This window comes from Lonchura striata, chromosome 6 (assembly GCF_050655825.1).
Source record: "Lonchura striata isolate lonStrDom1 chromosome 6, ASM5065582v1, whole genome shotgun sequence".
NCBI classification, from domain to species: domain Eukaryota; kingdom Metazoa; phylum Chordata; class Aves; order Passeriformes; family Estrildidae; genus Lonchura; species Lonchura striata.
This window is the reverse complement of record NC_140708.1, coordinates 21381003-21397198: the sequence shown is the minus strand read 5'-3', so window position 1 is coordinate 21397198 and position 16196 is coordinate 21381003. Positions and strand designations below refer to the sequence as shown.

The window sequence follows — 16196 nt, the reverse complement described above, 5'->3', positions numbered from 1 at the left end:
GCCAAGGTCTGGGCAGGGTGTTGCTGCACATGTGCTGCTTTAGTCCCAGGTCCTTTCCAACCAAAACAGCTATGTTACTGCTTAATTAATTGCAGAGTCAAACTAGTTTTATAATCTACTTATTTTGCTAGAAAGACTCGCATGGGATGTGTGCTTGGGCCAGAATCCACTGGGGCTATGTCACTGCCCCAGTGAAAATCCAGAGGAATGCTACTGACTTTAGTGTAGTTATTTTAGATTTTTTGCAGTGTAATCCTCTAAATCTAGCCCAGGCAATGCCCTTAGACAGATCCCTGCTATTACGTTTACTTGACAGAAGCAGCAGGCCAATGAGGCAAGGCTGTCAACAGGTTACAAAACCAATTTCCTAGACAGAAGCTGCATGATCTGCCACACAGATAAAAATGTAAGATGCTGGTGTATTTCTCTTCCACCTTCTCCATAGTTAGACTGCTAAGAGCTTACTGAGTAAGAAAAAAAATCCAAACCAAACCAAGAGAAAACACTCCTCACCCCTCAAGTCTTTTCTATCTAAGAAAACCAACTGTCTTAGCACAGCAGCAATGATTTACTGAGCCACAGTGCCTCTACAGTGCCTTCTGTGCCCTGTGGTAGGTGTGAGCATGCAGATGGCAGGAGACACCTCTGACCCAAGCAGGTTACCTTAGGCATGGCACCCAATTAGCTCTCCACAGCAGCAGGCTTCTAGCCATGAGGGAGGAAGTCTGTCTCTCAAGGCCTCCAAGGGCCACATGATCTCCATGATCTGTTGATAGTATGGGACATGATGCTATCCCCAACATGATCAACAGAGTGGCATATGCTCAGCTCCTTGGAGGATCAGGCCCAGAATTTCTCTCACAGGAGTAAGAGGGAACAAGAGCAGTTATTCTAGGACTTACCTGTGGTTCAGAGGCCAGATTCATCTTATAAGGATGTGTCTTTCCCTCCTCGCTTACAAGTGGTGACCAGACTTTTGCCTCTGTTCTGCAACACACAAATTTTGAATAATTAATGTTTTCATCAGTGAGCAGCATTATTATTATTAAAAGACTCAAAGTCCATCAGTTTTTCAAACATTTCCTCAGTCTCTCATATACAGCACAATCTACATCAGAAGGAATCTAGACAGGCTCATTTTAGGTACACAACATAGGTGGCTTAGATAAGTGAGGTCCTTGGAGCACGACAAGATCTCAGTAGTGACTGTCCTGGCTTACTCCTTGTGACTCCACAGGCAACACATCAGGCATGGGGTCCCACCCAGGCTGTCAAGCTGGGGTTACCCAAAAGGAGAACCTGGAGATATCATTCAGATGCCTTAATTAAGTGGGACAATTCAGATTGCTATGTGCTTCAGCTTTTATGGGTAGCCAGGAAGAGGAATGATTCTTGTTTGTATTGACTATACAAAGAACATTTTGTTCTTGAGGTTGGACTGCCTTGGAGATACGCTAGAAATATTTTCTCATTTGGTATCTTCTTATTTATAGTGGTATCCATGTTGAACAAACAGAAGCCTTTTAGAGTGATGAAAAAAAATCCCTGCCTGCAATGGGACTAAGAACTGAGACAACCTCATGTGACAGAGAAAGTCTATATAACCTTTACTGGTCTGTGGTCTGACCCAATTACTCACAGCAGTCTGAAACACAAGTCAAGATCTACAACTAAAACCAACTGGTTTTACCATCATCATCGTGGAATTTTGCTATGTCCCAAAGAACGACAAACAAGTGGTGAGGAAGAAGTGGAGTGCTTAGATTTGCTTGAAAAATGTTGTGGGAAACATATGGTACCTACATTTCTCAGAAGTAAAGACAGTAGTTAGTGTCTCAGACAGATTAAACAGCGCCACTTTTCCCAAACTTTTTAATAGTAGGAAATGAGTGACTGCAGTATTGTTGAATAAAAACTGCTGTTCAATGCTAAACATTGCATCATGCAGCAAACAGATGGCTGATAAACTCTCAGGATGAGGTCTGAAAATCATGTTCTGTCCTGTTGACAGGAGCCCCTTCTGGAATTTGGAACTGGAAATAGATGTACTTCCTAGATATTTGTGGGTCAAGGACCAGCTATAATTTAAGTATTTAGTTAGCAAAACAGGAATGCTTCTATTGAGAATTAACTGGATAACTGGAAAGAGATTTTCCAGTTAAAGGAGGAAGAGACTAGAAAAAGAAAAGGCTTCTGAAAGGATGGAGAAACAGGGTATAGAGCTACCCACTACATATTCAGTCTGGTGTGCACCATTCCTCTAAAAGCCCTCCAAAGTCACAACATTTTTTAAACAGCCCAAATGTAGCTGAGATGCACATATACATCCCAGACATTTGCTGCATAAATGATATTTTAATATTTGCACCTAGAGGGCAGCTCAGTGGGTGGAGATGGGAGGCAGCATTCTCAATCAGGAAAGAAGAAGAGTTTTATTGACCTGCTATTCCCTTTACTGCACTGTGGACTTCACGCAGAAGAAACCTGAATGAAGTCTGCTGTGCTGTACCTCCTTTCACAGGAAAAGTACAAACACGCAGGTCACACCTGATATCCTTTATGGGTGTTCAGGTACAGCAAACCTTCGACTCTTGGTTATTGCATCCTGGAAACCCAGCTGATACCTGACAACCTATGCCACTCAAATGCTGCTGTCTGGCAAGCTGGGGCACACAGACAAGTATGACTAACAGCTGCATGGTATCAGATCCACACCAATCTGATCATCATCTTGTCACAACAGCTGCTGCTACTGGGTGCCCAACATGCCTCAGGTGAATACAAAACAACCATTCTCTCCTTGCTTCTGGACACCCATGCTTCAAGGTGCCTGAGGAACCAATAATTTCACCCAGATTACAGCTATCAAGCCTCACAAAGTCCCACCCATTTCCAGGATGGCTGTATTTTCCACCCCTGAAAACTGTTTGCAGATAGGGAAGCAGCCTGATGACCAATACAAAGTCTTATTCCTTGAAAGTGTTTGGAGATCATGTATGACCAAGTTTCACCTCCTCTGGAAAAACAGGGGACACAGCAAAATGTATGGAAATGAGACACCCAGCTCGCCAGGCTATAAGCAAAGAGACATTGGCTAGAGATGAAAGAGCAGCTCAGAAAGCATTAAACACTTCAGCTGATTTCTAGCATGAGGCATCCCTGTGCCAGCTCTTGCAAAAGTGATTCAAGAACTTTTGAGGTAGCATTTTCTTTTACGTCCGTTTATTACAAGCTTTCAGAAGCATAAGAAGGCTTTATTCATACTGAAAAATTCAAGCCTAGAGCAGGCCAGTGTATGAATATGGAACAGAAACTTCCCCCAGGCACTTGTTTTCATCCCACTGGCCCTCAATGCGTTTGAGGTGCTGGTGACACAGCACATTAGTCTCCAAAGGAGAGGAGGCAATTATGGCCAACTACTGCAGCCCACAGGGGGTTTGACCAAATTGTTCTTCTTTATTTATGAGCAAGGCAAATAGCACAAGTTTGTTCTCCACACTGCTGCCATACTGCTCTGTCATTGGATATAAATGGAAGCAGCAAGGTCACCCCAAGCTTTACTTTCAATCCAGTCTAGAAGTCATCCAAACAGAAACGTTACATAGGCCATGCATCTGTGCTCTGAGGCAGGGAAGATAAAGCTTCCCTTTGTATTCACAACAGCTGCAGAAGAGCCCCTCAGCCACTCTCATCAGCCCATTTATGGCCCCAGTGAAGCAGCAAAAAGGACACAGCTTTGCTCTCCCTGGCTTTACCCAGCAGATCTTTCAAGGCATGTGCCCCATCCCACTGCACTACATGTGGAGCCTACAGTCTGGGGTCTTAGGTAGAACCACGACGGTCCCAGATCTTGGGAAGGGTTTCCTGGCTGTGCTTCTTGTGTCAATGCCTGTAATTCTACTGAAGTGTGGCAGGAGGAAGAAAAATATCACCTAAAAGTTCACCTTATGTCCCACTACTGGCCCAGGGCTTACTTTCTGCAGTGCTGGGAAGTGTGGGCATGAGGCACAGACAGCAGGGCAGGTTAGACTCACCATTTTTGTATCTTATCCATATGTTTCTGTATCTTAGTTACATGAAAGAGGGAACAGCCATCAGAGTAGACAGCTAAACCCAGCCTTGGTAACATCACCCTCAGTTCACACCAGGCTGCTGCTGGCAATGGCTTTCTGGAGCATTTGTTCCCCAAATTTGAGGGAGAAGGCCCCCAGCTTACAAAGCACCTCCATGCTCCCCTTAGCAGGCTGTACCCCTGCCACTGAGCAGGGCCATGCTAGCAGAGCTGCCACACCTGCCTCTCCACTGGTCTACGGGCTGGATGTCCAACAGCCTGCTGGGAATCCCACCCTGCCTGGTGAAAGCCAGAGGCTTTGGCATCCTTATTGGATCTCAGAAACTCCTGATAAACTAGTGACTATTTATTTTATAATATGGTTTCTAATGCATATTCTTTCAAATGAGACTCCATCAGAGAGCAACACTCAAACGGTGAAGGAGAAAAAAACATGACACAAACAAGCCTGAGAATGAGGGTCAGGGAAATTAACTGCAGGCACATCTATATACAAATTTTGTCATTTTTGCAGTTCACATTTCCATGCTGTTTCCTTACTACAGGACAGAGAGTAACTTAGGGCTAGGGAATGAGCCATGCATCTCCTGTTTCATCCAGGCAGAAACCAAAACCTAAGATTAGAAAGAAATTTCTCTGATGCTACTTTGGATGCAGAGGTACTGGTAGGAAAAGAAGGAAACCACATGCAAGTCAAGGCAGGAATATGAAGAGGCATTTATGAAACACTTTTCAAGCAGCTTGTCTTGAACATGATGTAATATAAACATTACAAGAGCCCAGATTTTGCTATCAGTGCTTTGCATGCAAAGTTAGGCCATAGCTTCAAGGGAAAATTCAGAGCTGGAAAATGAGGGTCTAATTCTTTGTGCCAGGAACTATGTAATTTCCATAAAGAAGAAAGGCATATCTCCTTTCATTCATATCTCATTTCAAACACTCGCATAGACACAACTAAGATACTAAGTAGCAAATAAATCCCAAAAGACTGAAAAGTTTCTTGTGCAGCACAAATTTTTTTAGCTGAAAAATGAGGAAATACCTAAATAATTTATCTTTCACAATCCTCTCACCAAAGTTTTCAACAGGCATTTTAATCAAGTTTAGAAACTAACTACAAGAGCTGTCAGGCTACCAGGAAGATACCTTTTAACCAGCCTTTTAGCTACAGCAGCTGTCAAATACAGAGCCTTGGCTTTAAACATGAGTAGTCACTTTTAACAAACATCCATTAATGGACATATTCGGTTTGGCAAACAAAACTGTACTCAGGCTGCACACAGCCTCCTGCCAATTCAAACAGCAATGACAGTCACTGACAGGAGGTCCTAAATGCATATCTCTATGCATAACCCTCTTGCATTTCAGGTATCTCTTTATACAACCACTAAAACCAAAAAGGCAACTCCAGTTAAACTTCTGTGGCTTCTTCTGTTTATCTGGAGCACTTTCATGACAACTACAAAGGCTAAGATGCACCTGACTGATCAGACTCACACTCTTCTAACTAGCCAGCTGCAGAGTTAACTCTTACTGCCTCATCAAAGAGGCTGTAAAATCACCATAAATACCAATCTTGATATGCTAAAATGAATTTGAATGTGTCTGTTGTTAGTAAAAGCTGCTGGCGTGCACCCACAAGGGCTGGAAGCATGACACTGGCCATGGAGAGGTTGGGAGCAGCCACAGAGGGCCAGGCAACCTGCATGGCCTTATATAGCTGCACACTGAGCAGCTGGCTTTTCCCAGGGCCAAAGGAATTATTAGTAAGATGACAGAACTGGAAAATTCTTCTTGGCAAGGAAGCAAAAAAGCAAACCTAAATGAGTCAACGGATTCCACCAACTTCCTAGAACAGAAATCCAAGCCTATTGTGGCTTTGTGCAACTATTCCCCACAGCTCAGACCTGAGAGCACATGAAGCAAGCAAGAGGGCAACCAGACCTACTACATAAAATATAGAGGACATGACACATGTGCTCTCTTCTTTATAAGCATCTACACATGATCCTTTCTGACAATCCATCTAACAGGTCCTGGTAACAGGTCTGACTTCCCTGATCCTAGCACTTTTCAAAGAACAAATACATAGCTTCGCTCCTTGGCAGAACTTTCAACAAATTAAAAGACTATTTTGCATATAAAAAAGGTGCATTAATGTATTATAAGCTGGCAGCAGAGTGTCAGAAAAACAGCTTGAAATTTGAGGAAAATGACAGTGGGAGCAGAACAGAATGTTACATATTTGCAACCCTTTTTTAAAAACATTCCCCTCTACCACCCCCAAACTGCCTCCAGACACAAAGGGAAGGACAGACTCACTACAAGAACACTTTCTTTGTTGAAAAAAAGTCTTATATAAATATACACTTTACCTTTGACTTGCTCAGGGTCGCAGTTTCACCACTCATGACTACAGCCAGAGGCAAAGAACCATTTGTTTTAGAAATAATTTTCACCTGTGCTGCAACAAACATTTGTCTGCTTTTGTACATCTGCAGCCACAACAGAGCTGTGTGTCAAATTCATCATGAGCACTTCCACTGTCATGGGTGATGCCTAGATCATTTGACTACCTGTGAATTTTGTGGTAGGAGTATCTGTTTCTCCTGTTTCTTCTTTGTTTTAAATGTTCTTTGTCAGGGGAAGCATCTTACTCAAAATACACTAAATTTCTCAAGAAAGTTGATAGTTGTCAGACATATCTTGCTGCTTACCCCCATTAATGGAGAGCAGAACTGGGCGAGGCTTTGCTCGACCCTAACATGTCAGTGCAGTGATGTTCACAGCCTAATTTAAAAAAAAAAAACAAACAAAATGGAAATAAGAAGAACAGCTCTTCTAAAATATTCAAACTTAATTTTTCCTATGGAAAGACACAAAAATTTCCCTGTGAATTTCTCAGTTCAGGAACTAAGTAGGCTTGAGTTGACTGTTTTGAGCTTGATTGTATACTGCTGAAGACAATAATGGAACCTTTACTTTGGTTTCTTGATAACTACATTACTCTTGAAACAAAAGCAAAACGAATGAAGAAACAGGCTCAGAAAAGAGTGGGAGCTGCTGGACACAGTGAGTTCAATGGGAATTTGTTATCTATGGCAACATTGTTGAGCACCCACTTTCGAGGCAGAAGACAGACCCTTCCAACTCTGTTCACAAGTCGAACAGCAAAGCACTTGGCAGTGCCACTTAGGAAAGAGTACTCAAAGAAAGCAATTTGTGCCTGGGTTTTAAATCCTAGGAAATTACATTTGCCCCTTTGGGTGAAAAAGCAGACCAGGCATGTTTTCTTCAGCTAGAAAGTTGATACGTTTTTAATGGTGACTTGTGTTAGACAAGATTTCCTGCCTACAATCTGGTCTGAAATATTTTTGGACTGTTAACCATCGCTAAGAAAAATAGCGAAACAGGAAACATTGGAATGCTGTTGATATACACAATCAAGCATACAGTGCAAACAGCATTTCCTTTACCAGAAGTGTTTAAGTCCTTTCAATTCTCTATATTTACACTTCGCTTAAATAATCATTAGTAAGCCAAACATGAAAACATCTTAACTGCTTGGCTATCACTAAAAGAGAAGAGAGTTGCCTATTTGAAGAATACACACGTATAAATATTGTTTTGGTTCACAGAAGAGCAGACGAAAAAGACAAGCATAACACTTCCATGAAACACTCTCCTAGCTTCCAGCTACTTGCAGCTTTTAAAGGCTTTCTGCAGCAGAGATACCTCCATTGTATACATTATCCTTTAAAGATTTGTCTTGCAATAATTCATCAGCTAGAGTCATCAAACCACATACACTCATCACATGTACAGCACAGTCACAAATGAAGTCTCCACTGTCACAAAAGTGCTGATCCTTTGGTGAAACTGAAACACCTGGTGTGAGCTCAGACCTCTGAATGAAATGCACCTGGCACAACCTTGTTGCCACACTGAATGCAGGTAAGAGAATATTTAGCATGGGTAAGTCATTCAAAATTCATCAGCTAGCAATTTGAAAATCACTAAGGATTTATGCTTTCACAAGACATCTCTCCAATGGTGAGTAGAAAAGGAGGACTGGGAAGAATTCTCACTCCAGAAAATCTGGCACAGCTGGGCACATTCTCACACCAGCTGTGTAATGTTCTAACCCACAGAGATGCTGCTCTGTCAGAGCAACGATCTGTGCCAGCACAGCTCCTTGGTACATCTGATTCAGCTAACGAGCTACAACTTCACAGAGTGGAGACCAGACCCAAGCGTTGGTGGTGTTGCAGTGCAAATGATATACACTCCTTTTCATACTCAGCCAACTACTTACAGAGCTACTTTGACATAGAAAAAACTTCCAGCTCTGACCTGACTGTATTGTGAGTCCTCCTCACCAACTGTATGGTCAAGCCTTAGTGCAGAGCTGTGACCATCAAAGCTCAGAAAGCCCAAGCCATACCACTTGGCCAGGTGGCACTCATTTTCCCCAAGAGCCTTCCAACCTCTCCACCCCCATGACAATGCCCTTCCCTTCTTCACAGAGGAGGGATCATCACCACACCACAATCTGCTTTCCTCACCCACTTCCCCCATCTCAAGCTGAGCGGGAAGATGAAGTATGGCTCCAAGTCTTTTAAAATGCTTTCTCTGTCACCTCTCTACACATCATCTCAAGGCCTTTCATTTTAAGGCCTTAGATTGTAAAGTAAAGAAGTGCTCCTCCCTCAGCAATAAAGACTACACAGCACTTCTGACCAACACAATTATGGAGGCCTAGAAGGACACTGGGCATTAGGGATAAAATATTCTCAACAGAGTACAACCAGGAAAGACAACATGATGCACACAGATTTTCCATAGAGCAATGGGTAGTAATATCAAGCTCTAAAGTGTAAGAAGTCAGATCACTGCTTTCACATTCTTGCATTTTGACACTCTTCCTGGCCTTCTGTCAGCAGAACTCAGTGATCAATACAGCAGCAGAGGCATCCAACACACACTCATGCTACTTCATTGAAAGAGGGTCTTGAAAGAGTTGAGTAGTGTAAACTGAAAGCCCCTGCACAATTTTACACAGTTGCAGATCCAGCTAGAAATCTGTCCCAGCTTCCAAGAAATGGCAGCTTCCAAGCCCAAGGCAAATGAAATGTGCATAGGGTAGCTATAAATGTAATGACTTTGTAATTAACATTAGCAAACACATTTTCCAGACTCAATGATCTGTAAGAGTGAACTTGCCCACAGGCTGAAAGAACCCTTGCCTCCCTTCCTCTTTCCCAGCCAGAACCACATGGCAATAGTTTGCCAAGTCAAGCAGCTGGATTTTGGATAGAAGGAACACCCCTTTCCAGGAAGATTATATGCTGCTAAATTCAAGGCCAGTATGAGAAACTCTGGGGTTTACAGGCTGCTGCAATGTTCACTGCCCATTCACACTGCCTGCAATGTGGTCCGTTCTTCCATCTGTGAATTCCCTTAATGAACCGTCAGGCATTTTTTTTGGCCAAGACCCATCACTTCTTCCTGAACTGGGAAATGCCTGCTGAACTCCTGGCATTGTCCAAGCCACGGTAAAGATTTCTGTTCATCACAGAAAAGCCCTGAACAACCAAACCATTGTATCATTTAAGGCATGCTTTTGCACTCCTTTTGAAAGCACTTCCCCTGTATCTGCCCTGAAACTGATGGATGATCATTCTTAGGAAAGGCAGGCACAGGAAAAACTTGCTCCAGAGCAACTAGAAATGCCATACTGCATCTACCACCTGACTTTGAAAAGCACCAGTACCTGCAGCTGCAATTCACACCAAAAGGAAGGATAAATCCCCAGCACCCTCAAAAAAACCAGGCTGCAGTTCTTTTAAGTAGCAACAGGTCCATGCAAAGCAGAGCTCTGCCTTCCCATCTCCACTCCATCTCCGTACAAAGATGGCCCAAGAACAAAGCATGGCTGGGGAAAGGAATGAAGCTGTCCATTGCTCTGCAGTTCAAGATGGTGGGAAGGCTGAAGCCAGCCAGTGCTCTACACTAGTGGCAGAAATAGTGGCTCAGCTGCCTTTAGTTTTTCAGGACATGAAGACACCGATGCCTAAGAGGAACTTCATTGCAGGCTGGGCCATCACTCTTTGAGGCTGACAGTGCTGTTTGATCAAGAGGCTTCAAAATGTACAACATTTCTGAGTCTGTGCTTGGCAGAAACCAGGCAATTAATCGCTTGGAACAACACATAAGCATATATTTTTAACTGCTAAAGGAGTGCAACAGGAAGGAAGGGCATCTCTGGTTGCACCTCCTCTGCTATGAGTGAAGTTTTCATGAGACTATCGTTGGTTTCTTGCTGTCAGGAGACACAAAGTAAGCTGACAGACCCTGCCGTAAATTACCAGCCAATTCTCATTTGGAAAGTTGTTTTCCTAAGATCAAAGTGCAGCAAATGCAAGCAGCATTGGGATTAAAGGATGAAATGCAGTTCCTTCTTGCTAGCCAGCACCTGCCAGACAAAGCACTAAGAGGTCAAATTAAACCAGCCAGAGAGGTGAGAGGTGTACTGTCAAACTAAAACACAGCTACTGCCCACCCTGCAATCCTCCCTCTCTCCAGCCCCAGTCTTGCTCAGCTACGTACCTGCTGACTGTCAGAGTCAGTTCATCTGTGCAAGCCTTGATTTTGTTTTGTGCCTCAAGGTGCGTCATGTTATCTGTATTCACTCCATCAATGGCTATGATCTGGTCTCCTATACACAAGTTGGCTATTGCAGCTTTGCTGCCTGGAGTCACCTAAGAGAAAACAAAAAGAGTGAATGGACTTTCCAGGGAGGAGATTTCCATAGCAATATTTAAAAAGGAGTTGGAGAAGTTGTGTTTTTTCTCATTGGCACCTGGAAGCAAAGAAGGTAAAATTAATGAAAGTAAATTCTCAGAAGAAATCCATCTAGCTCTTTTAGATAAAGGATTTTGTTTTGGCACCCATAGATAGAAATCTGCAGAGAGGACAACAGGTAAATAACAGAAATAGTATTTTCACTCAAGACAATTCTCATGCTAGAGAGCAAGATCATAAAGAAAGCAACTTTCCTGGACAGAGAAGAGCTCTCTGAAACAAAAGGTGCTGGGGACAGACAGAAGTCCAAGTCTCTAAGAACAGAGGTGACAGAAAAGAGTATCAGAGTCATTGCAATACCAATGCCAATCACAAACAGTTTTGCCCGCACTACAATCTAGTTTGTTTTCTTCCTTGAAGGAAAGGTTTGGGCTCAATATTTTGGATTGCTTCTTTCGTTGTAATAATAATATGCTTTTTCCCAGAAACAGGTGCAATACACATTTACTGACTTCAGCAAGATCAATCCCAAAGCAGTGAATGATCCACAGAGATTGAAAGGGGGAAAGGCATCAGAAACTTCATCCTTAAACCACAAGCTGTCAGTAGTGTCTGAAAAAGTAGAAGTACCAACCCTCCTGCCTGACCACAGCTCACCTGGATACCTGTTGCCATATTGCATCTCCCTTTCCTCTCCATGTGGTCCCAGACAGAAGACACTATGCAGCAATGCCATCAGTATGACACTCCTCATGAAAAAGGTCCCAGCTAAAACTTGGCATTATTAAACAAATCAACTAAATGGCTTCTTCATTTTACCCTACCTCTTTTAAAGAGGTGTCCTCTTAACAACTGAGACCTCTTTGGGCCAACATTATTGCCTGGGCAGAGGGTAAATAACATCAAGTTTGTAGCTTTGCAAACACTACATAAGATTTTGTGCAGTTTGAATGAGTTTGTGAAAGGAGTGTAATGATTTCTATGGGCTTTCGTCCCTTATTTAATAGGCAGAGGAAATGAGAAGGGTGGACTGCTCCCAGACATGAGTACAGATTAAAACATGTCTTGCAGCTGAGACATAGCTCATTTATGACTCCATTACAACTGGTATTCATTCTACACATTCATGCTAGGTTTCAGCATGCTGGAAAGCAGCTGAGCAAACCCAGCAGAGCTTTCAGACTTAAATACCATTCACAAGATTTAGAAATCCCTCTTAACTAGGGTTTGGTTGGCAAATCATTGCCCCCGGGGAAACACTCCCTGTCTAGAGGTGTCATACACTAGAAGCAATCACTGTTTTCTCTGGGTCAAATCTGAAGCTGTTCACAGCATGTCTCCTCACAGCTGCAGTGGACTATTTTCCCCAACCAGAAGAAAAATCACAAGATGTTTTTCTTTTTTCACCTCTCTACTAGGAAAGCGTTTCATGGAAAAAGGAAGGACATAGAAGTGGTTCACAGATGTCCAAGCTGACCAAGGTGCTCAACATTAATCCAAAGAGCTTCAGATGGGTCGACCAATAGTGAATGACTTGCATGCCACTTTGAATGCTGCAAGCAGTCCTTGAACTGACAGAGGAAGTGCTGATAAAAATACCAAACAAAGCACCAAATGGATACAGAAAATCTGATTTACATGTGAAGATCATCACCTGCCAAGCTGCAGCCCCCAGCTGACCGGTGACCTGTTGAGGGCATTGAGTGCAATCTGCAGCCACTCCACTGGATTCATTGCCTTGAAAGTACCTCCTGTAAACCTTGTGATGGGGTATTGTGGTTCAACACCAGCCAGAAGCCAAGACCCACTCACCTGCTCACTCACTCCCCCACCTGCAGGACCAGGGTAGAGAGTAGAAGTTAAAACCTCTGGGCTGAGATAAAGACAGTTTAATAGGGAAAGCAAAAGCCACACACACAAGCAAAGCAGAACAAGGAATGAATTCACTCCTTCCCATGGGCAGGCAGGTGTTCAGCCATCCCCAGGAGTGCAGAGCCCCATTATGAATAATGGCTACTTGGGAAGACAAACAATATCGCTCCAAACATCTCCCTCCCCCTTTTTATATACTGGGCATGATATCATGTGGTCTGGAATATCCCTTTGGTCAGTCAGAGGCAGCTGTCCCAGCTGTGTCTCCTCTCAGCCTCCCCTGCATCCCCAGACTCCTCACCAGCATGGCAGTGCAAAAAGCAGAAAAGGCTTTGGCTCTGTGTAAGCCCTGCTCAGCAATAACAAAAGCATCTCTGTATTATCAACCCTGTGCTCAGCACAAATCCTAAACACACCCCCTTACCAGCCACTGTAAACAATTCTACCCCAGCCAAAACCTGCACATGGAGATAGTTCGCAGCTCTGAAGAAATCCTGAGCACTGACAGCTGCCTACAGTCCCACCAGATTTGAGAGCTGTCATAAAATCCATAAGACATATCCCTAAGGATATCATTAAATCAAAAGGAGCCTTCAGGAAACACAGTGTGGGTCCTCTCCTGATCTCTGGACCTTAACTGAGTCACTTGGTTTCTTGGGGCCTTTATTTCCTCTGCTACCAAAGAAGGGAGAGAGGCATGTTACTCACCCCTGTAAGGAACACCAAGCATAGTACACTGTTACCATGATTCCCTGTCAATCAGATAAACTGCCAAAGGGTCAAGAACAACAGTGGATTAATGCCAGCACTGGAACACTGCTGGAGACTGAGCCATACAGCTTGCTGCATTTCAAGACTGATAACTATACAATGTGTGATAGACTGCTAGAAGCAATTGTGTATCACCAGCAACAGCAAAGCCACAACAGCCAGGAACACGGAAATACTGAAGCTTCCTGAAGAAACTCCAAGAGCCACCAGGAAAAGCAGCTGGCATTCACAGTGACATCTCAGTTCATTGCCAGTGCTTGTGGTGTCAGTTCCCTTCTGTGTCCACTTCAGAGGAATTTGAAGTTCGAGTGCTCTTCTCCATCACATAAGAGCCACTGGCAGCACAAAGGTATTCCATGCACTCAGGTACTGACATAATCCTCTCCCCTAAGGACAAACTACAAGGTTGCACAAAAATATAAAAGAGAAGTGCATCTGGCAAAAGTAAACATGTTTTAAAATCCAGCTACTTCTGGAAATAACTTGCCTGAAATGCAACCTTTGACAAACTGCTGCCTACAACAGTATGAGTATGCAGCTCATACTGTCTGCCAGGACTGCTCACAGCAAACATGTCTGCACAAGGGCAGGGTATGGAGGGAACCCATCCCCCATCCTTTTAGAATGATTTATAGCTACTAATAATCTTCCCTTCCCCCCTCCCAGTAAGGTCTGGGCTTATCTCAGTGCTGCCAAGCAAAAGGCGTTTCTGCTATTAAGTGAGGAGCACAGAGCTGCTACTGTGATATTTTCCTGCTTTTATTTTTGTCACATCCCTGCCTGGTCCATGGGAAGCAGCAGGGGCAAGCATGTCGCTGGGAATAAAGCAGGCAGATGTGCTCAGAGCACTGGCATCTATCAGCCAGCTTACACAAAAGGACTCCAAAAATGAACGAAAACTTCAGGCAAGCAGGGATCCAGTAAATTTTGCACCTGAAACTGCTTTGCTTCTGTTCTCAGATGATCTAAGTTTTGCCCCAACCTCTCTTAACCTTCCCTCTTCACTGAGCATGGAGCAGAGACCAGCAGGAGACAAGGGAACAGCAGGCAGTGCCTTGCACATCTTGTACAGGTGGGTGAGGCAGTATTGAGCAGATAAAGCTGCACTTCTGCATGGATAGGCAAGAAGGGCTGAAAGGCACTGCAAGGAACAAAACCAGCAAACACAGCCTTGTACAAGTTACAGCTTGTGCAAAGGCATAGTCTCTTGTGTCCTTCAAAAGAGCTCCCTGACTTGGTTTGGGCTTCCTCCACTGGGGTTGAGCAGATGGGAACATGGGCAGACTCATCAGGCACCAGGAACCTCCCAGTTCCGGAGACACCACGGTCGGGTGAGTAAAACTCTGCACACCTTATAACAACATGCCCGAAGGCTTCCTTTGGAAAGGAGGCATGCCCTACCCTGAGGTGATTGTTGCCAGGCAATTGGGTAACACTGCCAGTAGGTCATTTTGCTGTTGAACAGACAATGATGAGACAGGCAGAGCAGCACTGATTCATACTGTATCCAAAATAGGTCCCACAGTGTGCTAATGGTGATTCTATGTTTGGGTGGTGTTCTGTGTAAGAAATCTGGGCTACCATAGAAATATTCTAGATACTTACAACTTATGTCCTTGATACCAGCTCAGACACATGTGCCAATACATGGAAGAAACAAATAATACCCACAATCTGTAGATTTGATTGTGCACTCTTTACTTACGCAAAACTAAATGTAGTAGGTAACAGTTTAGATCAGTTATAGGCTTGGACATCTTTTTTAAAAACAGGTTCTACAGATTCAGGATTGGTTTGGATAGAAGAAAAAACTACACTACTTTCTTATACTACAAAGTGAAGCTTTGTGCACATGTGCCCTCTTGCACACACACTTCGGGCTCCATCTTGCCAACACCACCAGGATTTTGCACAGCTCAGATGACCATCTCCCAGGCAGCTTGCTTGCTATTACCTGCTTGCACTGGTGGCCAAGCAGCAAAGAAAGTGCTATGAAATAGCCAGTCTTCAGAAAGTCTTTGGGCAAGTGCACTTACAGTAGAAAACACTTTGATTTAGCAGCAGGAAAACATATGGCTGCTTATTCAGCTCCCAGGGTCTCTTCATAAAACTTTTGTCTGATCCAGAGCTTGCCAAACACAACTAAATTTTATATTTGATGTAATTCCCTCCATACATGCTATCTAACAAGCTTTGCAGTCCCTGGACAGGGGTATATGGTGCCTTTTTCCCTCCTGCAGGCAAGGATCCAAGAGGCAGCAGTGGGTGTACGGAGGGAAGCTGCTGCCCACAGCAAATGAGAGGGAGGAAGGGTGGGAAGCATTTTTATGAAAAGCAGCATAACTCAGCTCCCTGTGAGTCAAGATAGATGGGTGGGCCTAAAATTCATTCAATTTTTTCTGGCCTTCTCCCCTCATCCTTCTGGCACCCTACAAGCTCACTCTGTCAGCTCTTCACAGTTTCTCACAGACCCTGCAGCCTCCGGCATCACTCATCACTCCACACCTAAACACATTGCAAGAAGTGATGAAGAGATAAGAAATGAGGAAATTAACATCAGCCAAGAAAAAAGATCTGGAGAAACTGCACCTAAAACCCAGCTGGGTCGTTGCTGGAAAGGACAAGACATGAAGCAACATATTTCCAAGGCCACCAGTGGCAGCCAGACATCTCTGAC

General features: G+C 43.8%; 1 protein-coding gene across 2 annotated transcripts in view; it reads right to left on the bottom strand.

Annotated features, from left to right (window-relative positions):
• PDLIM1 (PDZ and LIM domain 1) overlaps positions 1-16196 on the bottom strand; it is a 43400-nt gene that overhangs the window by 20910 nt on the left and 6294 nt on the right. For both annotated transcript variants that reach the window (XM_085582451.1, XM_021548205.4), the window contains exons 2-3: positions 10682-10833; positions 903-987 (exon numbers count right to left, since the gene is read on the bottom strand). In XM_085582451.1, the coding sequence (XP_085438577.1) occupies positions 903-987; positions 10682-10833 (237 nt within the window). The remainder of the gene's footprint in view (positions 1-902; positions 988-10681; positions 10834-16196) is intronic.